This window comes from Lepisma saccharinum, chromosome 1 (genome assembly GCF_977018435.1).
Source record: "Lepisma saccharinum chromosome 1, izLepSacc3.1, whole genome shotgun sequence".
NCBI classification, from domain to species: Eukaryota; Metazoa; Arthropoda; class Insecta; order Zygentoma; family Lepismatidae; genus Lepisma; species Lepisma saccharinum.
This window is the reverse complement of record NC_139229.1, coordinates 170,259,367-170,279,982: the sequence shown is the minus strand read 5'-3', so window position 1 is coordinate 170,279,982 and position 20,616 is coordinate 170,259,367. Positions and strand designations below refer to the sequence as shown.

The 20,616-nt window shown below is 38.0% G+C and overlaps 1 protein-coding gene across 3 annotated transcripts in view; it reads left to right on the top strand.

Moving 5' to 3' along the window:
- Nucleotides 1-17,837, top strand: part of Sema5c (Semaphorin 5c) — a 113,389-nt gene extending 95,552 nt beyond the window's left edge. For all 3 annotated transcript variants that reach the window (XM_083142462.1, XM_083142470.1, XM_083142479.1), the window contains exons 4-15: nt 2,333-2,540; nt 3,835-4,137; nt 4,545-4,744; nt 6,178-6,426; nt 7,342-7,543; nt 9,897-10,110; nt 10,598-10,942; nt 11,548-11,919; nt 12,835-13,002; nt 15,185-15,352; nt 16,459-16,614; nt 17,409-17,837. In XM_083142462.1, the coding sequence (XP_082998588.1) occupies nt 2,333-2,540; nt 3,835-4,137; nt 4,545-4,744; nt 6,178-6,426; nt 7,342-7,543; nt 9,897-10,110; nt 10,598-10,942; nt 11,548-11,919; nt 12,835-13,002; nt 15,185-15,352; nt 16,459-16,614; nt 17,409-17,788 (2,965 nt within the window). In that variant the 3' untranslated portion in view covers nt 17,789-17,837. The remainder of the gene's footprint in view (nt 1-2,332; nt 2,541-3,834; nt 4,138-4,544; nt 4,745-6,177; nt 6,427-7,341; nt 7,544-9,896; nt 10,111-10,597; nt 10,943-11,547; nt 11,920-12,834; nt 13,003-15,184; nt 15,353-16,458; nt 16,615-17,408) is intronic.
- The last annotated feature ends 2,779 nt before the right edge of the window (nt 17,838-20,616 follow it).

Here is a 20,616-nt window from a genome sequence, read left to right as displayed (position 1 = left end):
GCATTTTATCCTGAATATACATAACTACGCAGTACAGATCCACAATTATAGGGTGTTCTGGAAAAGAAAGGCACATAAGTCACAAACTGCTATTTTCTGTTGCTTTCATCTGTCACACTGAAATAATTGACTTTGCATTTACTATAAACAAAATACATGATTTATCCATTAAAAAAGTCAGTTTGTGGGCATGTATGAAGAAGTCTAAGTAGTAAAGTAAATTTGTTTAGGTATGTTCTCAATGAAATAGTGTATGTGTGTGTAGTGTGTCGGACACTATGTCTCGGTCTCTGTACCAATCCTCATTCCAAACATTTTTTGTCGCTATGTGCAAAACCACAAGCAAAACTTTGAAAACTTTCTTTTCCAATTATGGGATTGTCTTCATTATACAGGGTGTCATTTTAATAGCGCCCACGGACCACAGATTCGTATAGAGGACATCAAAAGAAACAACTTTTCTCAGTAACATTTTTCTCGTTGGTGCGTCGATTCGACGCTACAGCCATTAAAAAAAGACAGTTTTGCCGCCTGGATGCTGCCAACCCAACACAACATTTGATCGTATCTGTGACGTCATTTCCTGCGGCGAAACAGCGCACGGCAAGATTGCAAGGAACACACAAATTTTGTAAAAAATGACAAACTACCAACCACATTATTAGCTGTAAAACGAAGCGAGAAACGCGTCCAGTAGACCGAACATCATATCCTACCAGCCAGAAGATCAGCAGTCATCTCAGGGGAAGGGGGAAGTGAACCAACGAGATGAGAAATGGTAAAAACGTATTCAAAATGAAATGTCAATATCGGATTTTGTCTCAGCTACATATCAAATATCAACAACAATAAATTTTATTGGACTTGCAGCTTACATGTGGCTGTTTACGCCCAGCTACAAGTCAAATATTTGTAAATCTCGTTGAAAGGTTGATATCTTCAGGTTTGTGTCCAGATGCCTTGTGGTACTTTTGTGCTGATAACTGAAGTATCCGAGGTTTACGTTGTTACATTACGGCTAAAACCGTACAACCACAGTAACAACCTAATAATGAATCAGCAGCGAATATACTGCCCTGTTCACAGTTGCAAACTATTACATGTGTATCCGGTGCATAGATAAACACAGTCGTCGGAGAGCTTATATTACTACTACTTATATCCCTGTATTTTCAACCATTTTTCCACTTGCCTCATAATGCCCTGAATATACGTTATATTATGTGTTGCTTAGCTTTGGAATTTTGAGTTCTCTCATTTCTATTTTGTCATTTGTTCAGTGTGTCACAGACAACTAGTATCAGAAGGACGAAGTGGATAGACTAAATTGTAGATGCCAAATTGGTAACTAGATTTGCAAATATTGGACATGCGATCTGAGACAAAATTCGATATGACCACTTCCACTTGAATTCTATTTTCTTTCCACCATTTTTCCTATCCGTTTGTTTACTTCCTGTTAGGTTACAGAACGTGTTTTCTCGTTTTGTTTTGCGGTACATAATGTGGCTGATTGTAGCTATGCCATTTTTCACAGAATGTGTGTTCCTGGCAACCCTGTAACGCATCGCTTCACGACGGAATATGACGTCACAAATGCTATCAAATGTTGTGTTGGGTTGCCAGCATTCAGGCAGCAAAACGGGCTTTTTTGAACGACTGTAGCGTCGAAACTACGCTCCAACGTAGTTGCTGAAAAAAGTTTTGTTTTGATATCCTCTATAAGTTTCCGTGGTCCGTGGGCGCCATTAAAATGACACCCTGTATAATTAATGCAAAATTATTACTAAACCAAAGCATACGAAGAGCAAAGTCTGATGAAATGAATGTAATGAGCACAGAAAGTCGAGCGATTTTGCAGAACATCGTTATTTGGTTTAGGAATTTTTGAAGTAGCTTTTGGATAAAACTCAATTCAAGATTAGTTTTTGAATAGTGGAAACTATTGCCACCTGGAGTAATAGTTAATAATAACATTTGAGTTGCATTAAAAAAGTATTGAATATTTAAATTTACTTCATTATAGAAATAAGAAGCAATAATGCAATCAGTTTCGACCTGAGTAATTTGTGCTATATAATACCCTTATATTATTAACAGACCAAAGGAGCGTCATATGACTGTTAATAATGAGTAGAATTATTTATCAGTTAAGGGGACATATTATTGAGATAAATCTAAAACTAAGCTGGAGTGCTTTTCGCCCTAAGAATACATTTTGCTAGATTAAATTTCGAAAGGTAAACTGGGTTCTCAATTCTGAAAGAAAGAAAAAAAAAGTGCATTCTTAAGACTGTACAGATTTACTAAAACTCTTGTATTTTTCTTTCAGAGATACTCTGTACAGACTGACGGTTCGGGGATTGGTGAAGCTTGAAACGGCGCCATGGCCTGCACCGTCTGATAAAGCGATTCTCTGTCAGAACAAAGGCCAGTCGGAAGAGAATTGTCATAATTTTATTAAAGTGCTCTTGATCAATGGGAAGAGAGTCTTCACGTGTGGCACAAGTGCGTTTTCACCTCAGTGCTCGTGGAGAGAGGTAAGCAACGTAACTGTATGAAAATGGTTGGTAGTCATTTACTTGAAATCTTATCTGTGAAGAGGTGAAGCCGGGTACACACATTAAAGATTTACTTCTAATAAAACCCCATAAAATTAATATACATTGAAAAAAGACATATGCTATACTATTATATTAATAATTCAGTATGTGTGTATATATGTATAGTGAAATGGAAATAGAAAACCCTCACCAGTCAGTGGAAATCTTTCAAATTTTCAAATCTTCTTCGGATGTATAACAGACGACGGAAGTGTTGGAGCTGCAAGGTTGCCAGGTCCAAAGCGAAGATACAGTTGATACAGAAAAACGTAGTTCTCTCGCCAGGATTGTCGAAATGAGTGTGTGGTAGGATGGGTGTGTTGCTTGGAAGGGGGGAGGGGAGCTGGGAATGCAAATAAGAGGTGGAGATTTGGGTACAAATGTTGCTTGCTGGCCCTATTTGGACCAGGGGTGGTTGTTGCACTCATGGATGATATGACTCCCAGCATTTTCGTACTGAGGTGTTGGTGAATTGGGGGTAAAGGGTAGATGATCGCTGCTCGTAAGCACTCTACGAAAGGGGCTTTTTTATGGATGGTGAATAAAGTCCACATTGTGCATGGTGGATCAGTGGTTGTTGATCCTGAGGTTAAGTGTGGTGGATGTTACCCCCAGACAAAAGCCACTACAGGTTGCAGTTGAGGATATGAATTTTAGATGAGGTTCGAGGTGTGGCAATTTCCTTTTGGGCAGAGGGTAAAATTGCCACAGTTTGGATCTGGAGGGGGGGGATGCGAATGGGACCGGTTTTGCACCTTGAGATTGAACGGGGGAGGGGGCTCTTGAGAACAATTCTGGGCTTGTCTGGAAATGTGTTTCTGGTGCCAGGGTATGTCTCATTTTATTGAAGTGGAGGTTATATTGGGCCATAAGTACAAGGAGGGGTAAGGAGTTGATATCAGAATTCTATGTGGGGGTGCAGGTATGGGAGGCAGCTCAGGATATTTGTTTTGTAACCAAGGTGGAAGATAACCATGGATGACCAAGGTTTGGGGTAGGCAGAGGTTGTAGTTCTGTTGGGATTGAGGCCTTGTTCTCTGAGAGCCAGGTAGATTGGGATCAGTCTTTGGGTGTGGAATGGGCGAGAAATGGAGAGGTGTACATTACATGTGGTTGGAGAAATTGTCACCCAAATCAAACCCACCAACCAGTGTCTGGTGTCTCCTATTTCCTTCTCTCTCTCTCTCTCTTTTTTAATATGTATAATAACATTAATTTTCTAATTTTCCAGGTCGAAAACATGGGGAATGTACTTGAATGGGTGAAAGGCACTGCCAAGTGCCCTTATAACCCATTAAGCAATGTAACAGCTTTAATGACAAGAAATGGCCAATACTACATAGCGAGTCCTACAGATTTCTCTGGAGCTGATCCAGCTATCTATCGAATGATGGGCGGACTTGACATATTAAGGACAATGCAGTATAACAGCAAGTGGTTGAGTGAACCTCAGTTTGTGGGATCTTTTGAGACTGACAATTTTGTGTTCTTCTTATTCAGGGAAAGTGCTGTCGAGTATATAAATTGTGGAAAGGTAAGAATTTAATGTTTAATGTAGGTTTGTCACCATTTTAACTTCATGTATGCGAGAGAGCTATTGCTTTTAGTGAAGAATGGCAATTTGGCAAAGAGACAATGTTTTGGAGCTGGAAAACAAGCAAAGTGTAACATAATAAATTTAGTTTCATCACGCTTAACCCTTTTCTAAATGATTCATGGTTTCGTGAAATTCTGAAGCTCTCGTGATTAAATTTTATTTCATAAATAACATAATTCTTAATGAAATAGTAATGTTGAGTTAAATAATAGTAAATATTAAAGATGTACTAATATTGCCAATAAGGATACAAATGTTATGTAAATTTTATATTAATAAAGTACAAGTGCATAGAGTATCATAAATTCAAAGTGGTTTTAAAATAAAAGCCTCTTTATTTTTAGATAATTTACTCAAGAATTGCCCGTGTTTGCAAAAATGACAAAGGGGGCCAGCTTATGCTCAAAGAAAACTGGACAACATTTGTTAAAGCTCGCCTGAATTGTTCCATTCCTGGAGATTATCCATTTTACTTCAATGAAATACAGGGAATGACTTACATAGAGGAAGAAGGAATGGTTTATGCTACCTTCTCAACTCCACCGTAAGTATCAGCCTTTTATATGGGACTTTTTTTCTCAATCTGTCTCGTGGTTATTCAAAATGATTGTCGGAGTTTAAGTATGTTTTTTTCTTTGCAGTTCATGATAAACATTTGTCATTTATAAACAACATCAATTCATGGTGACACTCTCAAAGTTTTCTTTCATAATAGGCAGCATTCTGTAGTTCCACATTTACCTCTTATGAGGCAATTTTTGCAAGATGGTGGGTCATTACTATGATAAGATGTTTTTTCTGCTTGAGCTTCATCACAGTCAGTCAGTCAGTTATCATTGACCATCGACAAATTCCATTCACCTGTGATATGCACCAGAGTATAACGATTGCAAGAAAACTTTGAGAGAAGTGTATGGGCCGGTGGTAGCTGACTGACAATTATGAAACTGAAGCACAGAAAAAGTTTTATCAGAGCCGTGACCTGGCATCTTGTGAAACTTGCCTTCTAGCAGACAAATGCATAACTAACTACAGGACACTGACTATTACAAAAGAAAACTTTTGAGTCTCCATCAATTGGTGCAATTATAAATGGTAAATGTTTCATGACAAAACCTGACAATCATTTTGAATAACCCTGTATTTAGAGAGCTAAAATTGATGGTGGATTAAACAGTTAAAGTTTTACAGGTAAATACTGCACTGCCATGGTTTTAATTAATGTTCTTGATAATTGTGTTTTCAAACTTGAACAAGTATATTAGGTTCTTAAAGCATTGGTCGGTCACATGTATGTAGAGTTCTTCATTCCTGTAGCAACCAGGAAACTCATTTATAACAATTCAAAATGCTTTCATTTTTAATTTGAGTATTTTGTATTGATTTTCTACCCCTTCAAGTTAATTGTATTAGTGAGAAAATGAATGATCATTAGCTATAATTTATAGACAGACCAGCACCCATGCTCAGGCTGGAATTCAAACCCAGAACCTTCAGGAGTCAAAAAGTACTTGTCTACAAAGGTGTGTGTGTTGTCTCAATTGTAAGTTAACTGCAATGACAAGGTTAGGGGAGATAGGGTCTGGGTTCATGTGTCTTCACATTTTGTAGAAGTCCATTTATCCAAGGAACTTTCAGCATTTAAGTTGTATTTGTGTTAACCTAATATATCCTACATTTAATTAATTATATTATTGGCCCACCTCCATGGCACAGTGGTTCGTACAATATTCTATGGTGCCAGGGTCTCTGGTTTCGAACTCTGGCCTGGGAATGTATGTATTTTGTGAGTGACTCTACATCAATTTCATTACAATTTGCTATTAAAACCTGACACAGTTGTTCCACTGTGAATTCTATTTTCTTTCCACCAGGAACGTTTTCAAAATTTGTTGAAATGATGCCAGAAAACTTCCATTTGCTCTTTGAATTTTTGGGAAAGAGGAATACTAATTCATCTGTTTTTTTAAATTTCAGAAACAGCATTGCAGGTTCTGCCATCTGTGCATTCAACATATCTGCAATCAATATGGCATTCAGTGGTCCTTTCAAACACCAGGCAAATGCTGGAGCAGCGTGGGAAAGGCACCATTCACCTCACAACCACTTCCAGTGCCAAACACCAGACACGAGTCATCAGATTCTTGATTCGTCCAAGTACCAGTTGATGGACAGTGCAGTCCAACCAACAATGCAGCATCCTTTGTATGTGGAAAAATTGGAAAGGTAAGATTTCTTTTAAACTTTATTTTCAAAGTAGTAAGATATGTAGTTAGCAATGGATGGCACAGCCACAAGATATTGTACATATCCTGAATTATTAAAATAAATATAATACGAAATCTGCAAAGTAGAATGTCATTTAATCACAAAAGTTGAATGTTATAAACCGTGGCAGTATTTTTTCAGATGAGATCAGCCAGATACAAAAGGAAATTGGAATTTTCCAAAATTTTTATGTTGTCTTGCAGCATGACATATTTTGTTTAGTAGGATTTTAAGATTAATCATATCCTCTTTCACTTAGCATATTTGGAGGGAACATTTCTTCAGTTGAGAATACAACATTTTAGTTAAGACACTCCTCACAAAAAGTTTGGAATATTGTTATATTAGGCAGTAGGTGATGGGCATGGTGGCATATGTTGGTGAAAAGACTAGAACGTCCAGCAGACAGATACCATGTGTTGTTGCATTCCAAACCGTCTCTATCACCTATTGTCTAACGTAACAATATTAAAAACTTTTTGTGAGTAGTGTGTATAGAATTAAAATGAAATTATTTATTTACATTTGACAACACTAAATAATATATATATAAAATTTAATTAATGCAATTACACACATGCATATATAAACATACGTAACTTGCAAGTTCTAGAAGTTTGTTTCAGCAATTAATGTATTCACTGGTCTCCAAGAGGTAATGTAAATACATTTTGTGATGTTTGTCTTTTTTTAATAGCTTGATTAGAAACCTTTATCATTCACAATGTACCTTACAAAAACATTTCTAAACCTATGATAATTTGAAAAACAAATTAATTTAATCTGTTTCAATTAATGAATTAATGTCAACAGGTGATTATTGCAGTTACCTTCTGGTATCTCCATAAGTTTGTAATCTCTCTTTCTTCATAGGTTCACACACATAACTGTTGACATTATTCCAACAAAGCTTCACAAAGCTGTCCACGTGATGTTTGTTGCTACGGTCAATGGCCTAATCAAGAAGATTGCAATTCTTCCACGGACTCAGGAAACCTGCATTGTAGAAGTATGGAAGCCTTATCCACAAGATGCCATTAGACCCATCCAGATTATAAAATTTCTCAAAGACACGGTATGAAATTTTCTTATATGAAATAAATTTGCTAGTGTGTATTCAAGATGAACCTCAGGTGAATCAGAAAAAAAAAAAAATTCAACCTTAAATTTTTGGAACCTAAAATTGTCATTGCAAAACATTTCTGCTGTATGGTTATCTTACTACATTCAATAATGATCCCATGTTCCTTCCTGCCCTCTTGTGTTCATACTTGCAAATGATAACAAGTGATAAACTTCATCGTGCATATACCGTGCGTTCATTTCGATCTGCAGCCGAGAGATCGGGAGAAGCGTGGCGGGCGGCGCTGACGGAGATGCCGACATTTGCGGCCTGTAATGCCCGCTTATTTTTATAGACATATGCAGACATTTATATAAATATTGCAAAACGAGCACTAACCTGTGTTATAACACGCAAAAGTTCTTCTGTAATTCATCCAAGTTCTGCTCTTATATACACAAATAAATACGCTATAGAAACGATGTTAAGAGCCACAGATAATAAAGCATTTTAATCATAGTTTTGACCAGTAACGTCCTGTTTAAGTTTATATCCTTGATAGAGTTTTGTGGCCATGGGAATCGTTTGGAGGTTTCGAATGTGCAACACTGTATCAGGATTACACTGCAGACGAAACCGATAAAAGTGAATGGTTTTCGTGAGCTTCCTTGCAATCCGAAATATCCGAGCTAGAGTTTTTTGTTCCTTCGCGACTAGATGAAGACAGAGTTGTAAATATAGTGGCGAGCAATGTAAACCAAGAGCGTGTTAATTTCGTACTGTGCGCAAGAGTGTTATTCTTGGTTACTTGCAGTTACTTGTTTGTGTTATTGTAGTGTGTGTGTGTGACGTGTCAGTGAGACGATTGGAATGCCAGCCGCAAGATTCATGTTAGAACAAAGATTTTTTTTATGTATGACACGTAAAAGGTAAAGGTAAAGTCTTCCCCTGTGCATGGCACCACGCCATGAAGGCGTATAGGGGGTGTGGGGGTAACGCCCCACACTTTCTTGATCCGGTCGTGAGTGGGGGTGATGTGATCAGCATCACGCCCCTGACTGCCTTTACCCACCAGGGTTTCCCCCAGGTACCCATGTTATTCGATGCTGGGTGGGCGCCGGGGCCGCTTCCACCGTTAGAAAAGTTCCCGGATTTGAACCAGCCGGGGATCGAACCCGGGACCTTGAGCATGGTAGTCAGACGCGTTACCGACTGAAACAAACTCGTGTCGAGACGTGTGTAGGTAATTTGTACAGAAATTCCCATGCGTTTCAACTCCACACAGAGATACGGTTAGACATCTTGTCCTTAAATTACGAGAAACTGTATCGTTAAATTTTAAAACACCTAAGCAAAAAACGACGGATTCTAACCGAAGCAAAACTCGATGATATTGGTGCAGCGTTAGAACGTTCTCCAAACAAACCTCTACGCCGTGTTTCACAAGAGGTGGGCGTGTCAAAATCATCGGCACATACAGTCACTAAGCTACTAAAATTAAAACCATACTCTTATAACACAGGTTAGTGCTCGTTTTGCAATATTTATATAAATGTCTGCATATGTGCATAAAAATAAGCGGGCATTTCAGGCCGCAAATGTCGGCATCTCCGTCAGTGCCGCCCGCCACACTTCTCCCGATCTCTCGGCTGCAGATCGAAATGGACGCACGGTATAAGTACTTATTTTGCAGTATATCACAAGAATTTCCAGTTACCATGACGTTTACTGATACCGATAACAGATATTCTAATTATCCGATATAAAATTACATTGGTTTATTGACATTCTTAATAAATGTATATTTCCGGATGAACCAAGCTCTTGCAATGCAAAAGCAGCTGCATATTTAAGACATTTACATTAACAGAAGAATACAGAATGGAAATTGTATGTTTATATCCATAAAAATTATAACAAAATGGCACAAATTTTAAGACATTTATAGATCAGATTGGTAAAATTATTGGTAATTTTTACTGATATACCTATGTCGGCCAATGCCGATAAGAGTACCGATTAAACTGTCCCATCCATATTTTATAATATTTTTTAATTCTTTAGTGTTGCTTTGTTCCTGCTTCAATGCACATGATTGTATGAAGATAGGGCTTTCTTGAGTTTGATCCCTGATGGAGGCTTCAAAATTTTGACCCAATATTGCAAGGACAATTGTGGACATAATTGAAAAGAAGTAGTAGTGCTTTCCAGTCTGAAAGCCAGAAAAAAGCAGCAATGGAACAGTGCTGACCACACAATGAAAACTTGCACCCTGGAGTTGGTTAAATGGACTTATGAATGTAATTTCTAGTAAATAAAATTTCTAGTCAATATATTACATTTAGATGTTTCTCTTCACTTCCAGGACTCCCTGTACATTGGAACAGAGGAAAACCTGATGCGCATCCCAGTGCAGCATTGCAACCGATTCAGGAGCAAAGAAGTGTGTCTGAATGCAATGGATCCCTATTGTGGGTGGAATGAACTCAAGGAGGAATGCACACCTGCACCCAATCACAACCCTCTAGCTGGTTATTGGCACCAAAGTGTTACACGTTGTCCCATATTGACCGCACCAGGTACACCCCTTCTCTATACACATTTGCTTAATTATATACTTGTGGAAAAGGAAAAGAAAATGACAAGGAGGAATATGATTTTGGGTATCAATTAATCCTTAGCTTATGATGCTATAATGCATGTATACACTCTTAGCAAACCACTCAAGCTGAGAATGCTAAGGATCTCTCTTCCTATCCTAGACATTTTTGGCCTTCCTCCATGATATTTATCAGGAAGAGTATAGAATTGTTTACATTGTCAGCCTAGGTAAAAGACTGTTTACATAGAAATTAAGCAAGACATTTTTCTTGATTATTTTTTCTATTTATTTTGTACCCAATTTTGAAATTTAGTTAATTTCCTTTGTAAACCGCTGATGAGATGTTAGAAGTTAGATGTAGATCACTAATAAACTAAAGCAGTCTAAAGATCATATTTTCACAAACTTCTAATCATGCGTTTTTCTGACTCTCTCAACGTGAATTTTTAATTTCTTTTTCTTAGTTGATGGAGCTTGGGGCAGCTGGTCAAAGTGGTTCTCGTGTTCCCATCTTGGCCTGGAACCCCTAGAGCAGGACAAGTGCATGTGTCGGCAGAGGCAGTGCAACAACCCTTCTCCACATAATGGCGGGAAAGAGTGTGAAGGTTTATCAATCGAAGTGACAAACTGCACCCAGCATGGGCAGTGGACTTCCTGGTCTGCATGGTCAGCTTGTTCGCAAACATGTGGGTTGGCTGTGAAGACTCGACGGCGAACGTGTGGGAACCCAGCTCCATCATTTGGTGGAAGGGTATGCGTTGGGCAGGACCGAAATGAAATATACTGCACCTCAAATCCACCTTGTCCAGGTAAAACTTGAATCTTTATACTTGCTACTCATAAAAAAAATCATAATTATCAGTAGTTTATTTGTGTCGCTTCCCTGATATTCTCAAGGTTTTGAAGACTGATAGGAATACTTGACAGGACAGTTGAATATAGAAATATCTTCAGATTGACTACCTTTAAATTTTTAAATGAAGCATCAAACCACATTATACCTATGAAATTAATATGAATGCTTTCGAAAGAAGTTTGTACTTAATGGGAGATATTCAGATTTGTTGAATTAGAAAATTAATTCTACTTTTTGTGCCAAGTTACATATATTATTTGTTAATATTATTGGTTGAGATTCCTGCATGTATCATTGTTAATCATCTTTTTTATTTTTACGAAACTAAATGATATTATTCAAGTGAGGTTAAGCAAGAGATGAAAAGTAATAAATTGAGTGAAAGATCCGCATTATGCCTTTTAGATAATGTCACAAATTCTAAAACCTACCTGATCTTGATTAGGTTCCTGGTCAAGGCATAAAGCATTGTTTTGGAGCCACTGTCACAAGATTACTTTTAAGGAAAAAGGCTTTCAATGCATAACGCAAACTGAGAAGTTTATTATTCAATTTCAGCTAAAACCTTGCCTCCTGTTGATGGACAGTGGTCAGACTGGGAACCTTGGGATGAATGCACAGTGCCATGTGGTGGGGGATTTAGAATCAGGAGGAGGCGATGTGACAATCCCCCTCCAGCAAATGGAGGTCAGGAGTGCCTTGGTTGCAATCTGGACTATGAAATGTGCAACATGCAACCTTGTCCAGAAAACAGACGGATGTCTGGGTGGACGCCTTGGTTGGCTGCCAATGTCACTGTAAGTGGACATCTTGAGAAGAGGTTCAGATTCTCCTGCAAAGCACCCGTCATCGATCAGGCTCTGATTAAGATTGTCCAAGCGAAAGAGGAGGAGAGGTTTTGCCAGAAGGATGGATCATGCTTACGTTTGGGTATGTATGCAAATTTTATATTATCATAGTTATAAAGTGTTGAGTAGAATTGTGACCAGATAATGGGTAGAACACTTAATAATTTCCATAAACAAAGCTCTTCTTTTACTATTATTAGTACATGTACTATTGTTTACACACAGTAAGACATTAAAGCCTTCGGCGAGGAAGGGTGCGGTACTTGAATGTAACTTAATCTGGTGCAACACCATGACAATTGCTGATGTAATTTAAGTAATGCATTAATAACATAATTACCAAAAGAGTTATGTTAAACTCCGGTGGTTAGACTTTGTGCAGACTCTGATAACTTAAGAGTATGAAGAACAGTTTATGTCCAGCCAGATGCAAGGACCCTAAACTGCTCCTTCCCCACCGGCCTTTCCTCGTGGCGATCCGAGGAAAGAGAGGTCTGTCCACTGGATGGTTGTAGGAGGACGAGAAACTTAGCATTACGGTTATGGGAGCATTATTTTACTTGTTCTCTTTGGAATATCAAACTTCTGATGGCATAGAAAACATATGAACGGAAAGAGAACAGGCTGAATATTTCATTTGCAGTTGGAAAAGTTAAAATGTCAATTTGATTACACGTAACTTGAAGTTGCTTCACCATAAGGAATACATGGGATCCTGTAAATATTTTTCACATATCATATCTGGCTTAATAATTAACTCGGGTAAAACCACTTCCAGGTGGGGAAAAATTCATGTTCTCTTTTGCCTCTTGTCGGTTTTTAAATAGCAGTTCACATTTCAATGTTATTGAAATAAATGCCCACCTGGTGCGAAAGTGTTCCTTGTAGCCTTAATGTAAACCACTGAGAGTGCTTCATCCAGGGATTTTTGCATGTGGACATTAGTTTTAGTTTAGCATATCGATTTTGAATAACACTTGCCTTTCTTTGTTTCCAGGGAAGACTGAAGGTGAGGATTTGTGGTCTGAGTGGTCGGTATGGTCTCCATGCTCATCTGACTGTGGTGGAGGTCTCCAGCATCGCAAGAGAACTTGTGAGGGGCGAGCTGAAGACTGCACAGGGCCTGCTCATGTGAGCCGTGCATGCAACACTCACAAATGCAAAGGTGAGATTTTTGGTAAATAAGGGGAATGTGATTGACCTACCAAACATTCGTAGGATGTAAATTTTGTCAAAATCCCTGTTGGGGAAATGTAATTGAAACCCAAGTTTTTGACGTTCATGAACTTTCTTTCTCTTTTCTGGTAATAATGAGGAATTCTGAACTGAAAGTTAACAGCTGACACTTGGTCTCATATATGTATTTATTACTAAGTCACTATTTTTTAACTAACTTTTTAACTAAAGCTATATACAGGGTGTCATTTTAATGGCACCCACGGACCACAGAAACGTACAAAGGACATCAAAACAAACAACTTTTCTCAGTAACATTTTTCTCGTTGGTGCGTCGTTTCGGTGCTACAGTCGTTCAAAAAAGCCCGTTTTGCTGCCTGAATGCTGGCAACCACACACAACATTTGATTGCATTTGTGACGTCATATCCCATCGTGAAGCGATGCGTTCCAGGGTTGCTGGGAACACACACATTCTGTGAAAAATGACATAGCCGCATTATGTACCATAAAACAAAACAAGAAAACACGTTCTGTAACCTAACAGGAAGTAAACAAACGATACGAAAAATGGTAGAAAGAAGAGACTTCAAGTGGAAGTGGTCATATCGAATTTTGTCTCTGCTTACATGTCAAATATTTGCAAATCTAGCTACCAAGTTGGCATCTATAAATTAGTCTATCCACTTCGTCCTTCTGATACTCGTTGTCTGTGACACACTGAACAGACAAAATAAAAATGAAAGAACTCAAAATTCCAAAGGTAAGCAACACATAATATAATGTATATTCAGGGAGGGCATTATAAGGCAAGTGGCAAAAATGGTTAAAAATACAGGACTGTGTTTATGTACGCACCAGATACACATGTAATAGTTTGCAACTGAGAAGAGGGCAGTATATTCGCTACTGATTAATCATTAGATTGCTACTGTGGTTGTACGTGTTTTAGTCGTAATGTAACAACGTGAACCTCGGATACTTCCGTTATCAGCACAAAAGTACCACAAGGCATCTGGACACAAACCTGTAGATATCAACCTTGCAACGAGATTTGCAAATATAATTGACATAGCTGGGCGTAAACAGCCACCTGTAAGCTGCAAGTTCAATAAAATTTATTGTTGTTGATATTTGACATGTAGGCTGATATAAAATCCGATATTGACACTTCATTTTGAATACGGTTTTTACCATTTCTCATATCGTTGGGTTACTTCCCCCTTCCCCCGAGATGATTGCTGATCTGGCTGGTAGGCTATGATGTTCGGTATACTTGACGAGTTTCTCGCTTCGTTTTGCAGCTAATAATGTGGTTGGTAGTTTGTCATTTTTCACAAAATTTGTGTGTTCCTTGCAACACTGCCATTCATTGTTTCGCCTCAGGAAATGACGTCACAGATACGATCAAATGTTGTGTTGGGTTGCCAGCATCCAGGCGGCAAAACTGTCTTTTTTGAATTGCTGTAGCGTCGAATCGATGCACCAACAAGAAAAATGTTACTGAAAAAAGTTGTTTGTTTTGATGTCCTCTATACGAATCTGTGGTCTGTGGGTGCCATTAAAATGACACCCTGTATATTTTGAAAACTTGAAAACAGCAAATCAGCTAAGGAACAAACCTGGATCTTGGCAATTTAGTAAATGCTTTGGCACAGTGAATTCAGTCAATAATAGGCCACAGTTTCCATAACTTTTCAACAAGTTATAACTTCAATTTTACTTAATTTCTAGTTTTATTTACCACATTGATTTTATTTACATTAAAAAAATCAATGGAATCACATTGAAATTCCAGTGTAATGCAGTTGTGACATTGCAGGGTCAAAACAATTTGTTTTATTATTGAAATGTTTGAAAGATTATTAATTAGTATTACATATGTGAAGTTTTGTGTTTCTGCATTGCACAATTGGATAGGTTATTTTTTTTGTGATTAATTTCAAAGCCTTGCTGCTTTCATTCACTAAGGGTATGTCATCTGAAGCGGTAAAAGGTAAAAAAGGTAAAGTGTTCCCCTGTGCTTAGCACCACGCCATGAAGGCGTATAGGGGGTGTGGGGGTAACAGAAACACTAAACTTCACGTACATAATAGTTAAACCACGTTTACCACATCCATCGTGAATTATTAATTAGGTTTCTAAGTTCTGATAATTGTCTTCTTTTGGCAGGTGAGTGGGGTTGCTGGGCGGAATGGTCCAGTTGCTCAGCTTCCTGTGGCTTGGGCATCAAGAGAAGGACCAGACACTGCGTGAACATCAACAACCACGATGTTCTAGTTTCCGGCTGTGAGGGATTGTCTCAAGGCGAGGAACCATGCGAGATGCCAAGCTGTGAATGTAAGTCAGATTCTTTGTGATGTTAAGTTGTCCTCTGTGCATTGCACATTATCACACATTCACCTCCACTTTCATCCTTCAGGGTTTCCCCAGGGATATATTGACACGAGGCTCAGAATCTCAGGGGCATAAACATGTAATTGAAATTTTCAATTCCTGCCCAAAATCAACCACCCTTGGAATCAAACCCAAGTCACCCATATACGGTAGTAGTTTGTATACAATTGTATGAATAAATACAGTAACCACATGCTAGAAGTTATATATTAAATAATTTCAATATGTCAACTTATATTTTTCATGTTGATTATAAAAATACAGTTGTACAGACAAGAGGTTTGTAGACAAAATAGCTTAAATCCACATCCCTGCATTTGTATATGCATCAGGTAAGGCAGACATTGTAATTCCATAAACTTACGGAAGTTTCTTGGAATGACTGATGTAGGTAATAGTAAATAGGTATTGAAAGCTAGCTAGGGAAGAGAGAGAGGGAGAGTGTATTAGAGGAGAGTAGTTACAGTTTTATTGAAGCTTGAGCCCGTTTCAGTAATCATTACCATTGAATACTTTATTTATTTTGTTTGATCTGGTTTTGCATGTACTAGTAAAAAGCCTGTCAAGTGTCGTCAAATGGTATACATTTATTTATATTTAGTTATATTTATAGCTAGTTTTCTAATTGTCCCACATTGTGACCATGCGGTCTAAAGTGTCAAGCTTTGGCTCAGGCTACAGGACACACTGGTTTATCTCTCTTGGGGGAAGCATTACAACTTTTCTCCTGAGATTTTGGCCAGTGTATGGGACCAGTTGACACCCACCATCATGTGGAAATTTGGGAGCTAAAAATGGGCAAGCGTAACCCAGTTGTGGTCACCTACTACAACTGGGGGTTTGATGTGCTGGCCACATGTCACCCCGTAATTGGTTGAATGATCGCCCACCTCTGGAGTGAGGCCGGCAGTCAGTAGGTAGGCCCTGGCTCTAAAGGCTGTTGCACCACAGGTTATTATTAGTTTTCTAAATGAAAAAAAGAAGCATTATCTTAGCCTAAACTGCATCATGCACAAATTATATCATAATGGTGGTTCTATTTGTTTCAGCTTTAAAAGGATGGGAAAACTGGTCTGTGTGGTCTCTTTGCGACACCAACAGTGAGCAGCATCGTAGACGGAAATGCCTCACCAATAACCCTGGGCCTCTCATATGCCAAGGCCATAATACAGAGACTCGAATGTGTGTAACTTCAGTGTTAAATGGTAAGTAAACATCTTTCATGTATTTTTTATAGTTCTGTGAGGAACTTGTGGAATTGCCAAATCAGAAACTGGTTTTGTTCACATGTAGATTCACTTTATTGTTGCATGTATAGAAAATAAGCTAGCTCCCTATATGTCTTCATGGCATGGTGCTATGCACAGGGGAGCACTTTACCTTTACTTTACCTTTTGCCTCGGTGGCCTAGTGTGTTGAATAGTCAACTGTCTCTCTATCAATTTCATTAGTTTGATTTGTGTATATTTGTGTATATGCCTTCATGGCATGGTGCTATGCACAGGGGAGCACTTTACCTTTACTGTACCTTTTGCCTCGGTGGCCTAGTGTGTTGAATAGTCAACTGTCTCTCTATCAATTTCATTAGTTTGATTTGTGTAGGAAATGAGATTCAAACGAATATTAGCATTGAACACGAATTTCTCGAAAGATCAAGTTTTGATCCTATTTCAAAAGATCAAGTTTTGATCCTATTGTCGAAATGTCAGAATTAATAATCTTTTCAGCCTCAGAACTGTGTAATAATACAACATTTTTCTGAATTGTTGCAATTCACCTAAAATGGCAAAAAGTAGAAGTGAAATGCAAACAAGTTTCTTATAATTTAGCACACACAGGTAGTGTACTACAAAGAAATTGAAGCGAATTTTTTTTTTTCAAAAAATGCTTGCCTATGTGCAATGTGTGCTAAGATCAGCATAGACATGAAGATTTGCAATTTTATTTATGTTTCAATGCGAATTCTCTGGTAACATTCAAGTACTGGCTTCTTTTCCAGAGCTGAACCCATTAGGAGTGCACAGCAGAATTGAGAAAGGCTCATCTCTAGATGTGATAATTGGTTCCTGTGTCGCGGCGTTTCTCGGAGGAGTTATTTTGGCTTGCATTGTGTTTTTCTTCTACTTGAAGAAGAAGCGCACTCGAATCCCAAGCAGCCCACACTACATTACCTCAAAACAAAACCCTTACGTTACTGTGCCCATGTTGGAACTGAAGAAGACCAACAATGGGAACGTGAACACCAATGTAAAACCTGTGACCACGCCAAAACTTTTCACAAAACCAATGGAGTATGAAACTGCGACAATTAAAAGGAACAGCCATACGTTGGCCAATGGCCACATAAGAGCGGATTTGGATCAGGACCACTTGTTCTGAAAGGTAACTGTGTGTAAGGAATGTGAACTTCTCCAATGCCCAGACATTTTTTAAAAAAAGGGTGAAATGTATGCGTGTGTGTGTTAAAAAAAAGTGTGAATTTGTTAGTGTCTCAAAAGTTCCTTATTATGACTAGCCTTTTTGGTGCTATTGTTGAACGTTCAACTGAAGAAATAAGACTTCACGTTTTTTAATGTCCATTGTTTTTTTTAAAAGACCAAAACTTACAAAGTATCGTGAAGATTTTTAAAAAATGTTGTTCATATGTATGTAACAAGATGCCATGTGAATATTGTATAATAATGCAAATCATCATTCATTTTGCAGCACTTAACAAAGGGTAGATGCGAAAAAGTCTTTGCTGAATCACATATTGTGCCTTCATTACATTTTTTTTTCACTAAGTGAAATTGCTCAAAGTCAAAGGCAACTTTTTTTATGTCATATTTTGCCACCATCAAAATTATGATCAGTAAAGTCAAGACTTGTTTTAGTACAAAATTTATTTTCAGAATTGGACTTCAGTAGACAGTAGATGCTGAGAAGATAGAACTAGAAATGCTATGCATGTGATGTCTACAAGAGAAGGTGCAAATTCTACTTGTGGTGTAATTTTTTTCACCATGTCAAGTTATTCAATAGTATTGCTTGTGTAGAAAGAGAAGGAAGGTTTTCAATGAACTAGAGCAAGCACTGTGGTTGGTTTCACACTTTCTGCAAACTTGCATACTAGGCTACATTACTCAAATGCCAAATGTAAAACTTTTGCAGACCAGGATTTGGTTGGGGAGGGCTTCAGCTCCAGGCCTCCATCTGCCAAGAGGCTCCACACTGGGGGGATCTTTGAAAAGGGGCCTCAAACTGAAAAATGAAAGTACTTATTTGAAATGTGGCAAAAAATTAAAATATAGCTGTCTGACAGAACTTGACCTTACAGCTCTAACTAAACTTGTAACAGACTTCACAATATTGTTAGCCCTGGGCCTCCCTGAATATACCATAATACTTGCATAAAATAAGGTGGTTTTTCATACCAAGTGTCAGCATATTACAGACAATCACAACACGTGCCTGTTTTGTTATTCAAACTTTCAGATTATAATCCTGTACGTCTCTTTATTTCCTCTTTATAAATAATAAAGAAGTGAGACGTGGATTACATTATTGGCACAGTGGAAGTTAATTATCATCAGTAGGTAATTAAACTATTTAATGTAAAGCTTAAGATTCATTCAACCATAATATTTATCAATAAATCAGATTATACTTTCCACATTTATATATGTATCGCAAGGTTCATTCACAACCCATCTAAACACCGAAGAGCAACATTTTAGTTTATTCAACAATAATAACAGTGTATAATCTCCCCATTAAATTGTATCAGTCCGTCCAATTAAATTGTCAAAAGTCAGTACGTAACGGCTATATGAGTCAACTGCAACACTGCCCAAAAGCCCCACAGCCTACATGACCGGGAGCAACCTACCCTTAAAAAATTAAATTTCTCTTTAGCATTTTCAAAAGGTAGACAGACATAACTATATAAATAACTATATAAACGTTAGGCAAATTACAACAGGCCATGAAGGCCCAAAAAGGGTAATAAACTCAGCCTGTGTCCAGTTAGTCCTAACTCTCCCCCTGTCGGCAAGGATCTGCCACGCAAAACTCCTCGCTCACCCAGCGCAGAAGCCTAGCCAATGGCATACACTACCTTAGTCACATGTATATTGCATCTCCAATATGTCACCAATGAGCTATCGTACACTATGGGCTTAAAAGATCTACTTCAATTTTTCTTCAGTGGTGGGATGGAAGAATGAAGCATGGGAAAAGTTTAAACATGTTTTAAGTGTGAAAAATCAATCTTCCGATCATGTCAGTGGAATGTCAGGGGTTATCTGCAGCTATCACACAGAATAAAATAGTTTATAATAATCTAAACAATTCCAGCACATATCTTTATAATTATCATAGTGTTTTGATGATATAGTAGTGTCTGTTCTGATAAATTTACCGGAAACTTTTTTTTAAACAAATTTCTTCACTTTTGTGTGTTAAGTCCACACAAATTGTCGTGATACAGCAGTAACATCCTGTAAATTCATTTTGTTACGAAGTTATAGTTTTTGGAATCAGGTGATGAGAGGTTCCACCTGTCCTTCCTCGCTTGTCTTCACATGGAGTTTAAATGTAATTCTATATGATCCAAACCAGGAAAAAATTTACATTATTACTATCGTGCTACTGAAAACCCTGTGGTCAAGTTACTCATTTCTTATTGTGAAGAGAAGAGTAGAAATGTGCCAGAAGTTTCATTTAATACTAAATTAGAATCCTTTTATTTGGTAAAAAAAATTACTCTTGCACAATTAAGATACACTTCTCCCATTTCCCTCCCCATATAAACTGAGGATCTTTGTTGTTTCAACTATTTACTGTTCAGCATAGATAAGAAATAATCCCACACCATGGCTGTGCAGTCTAAGGTGGCATGCTTTGGGCTTGTTATGGGAGGTGCGCAGATTTGAGTCTCCTGGGAGGAAGCGTAACATCTTTTACGCTTGAGATTTCAGCTTGTACATGGGACCAGTGGCCACCCACCCTCGTGAGGAAATTGGGGAGCTACAAATGAGTAGCGTAACCCAGTCACAGAAACCTACAATGACTGTGGGGGCTGTTGCGCCAGGGGTTGTTATTATTATAGATAAGAAATACACACCACAGTGCTTGTCAATTATGAGATGTAGCCAAATGTAATCTAGATAGAATGAAGGAATTCACTATTCTCTACTAAGTCTAGTCTGCTTTATTATTATTTTTTT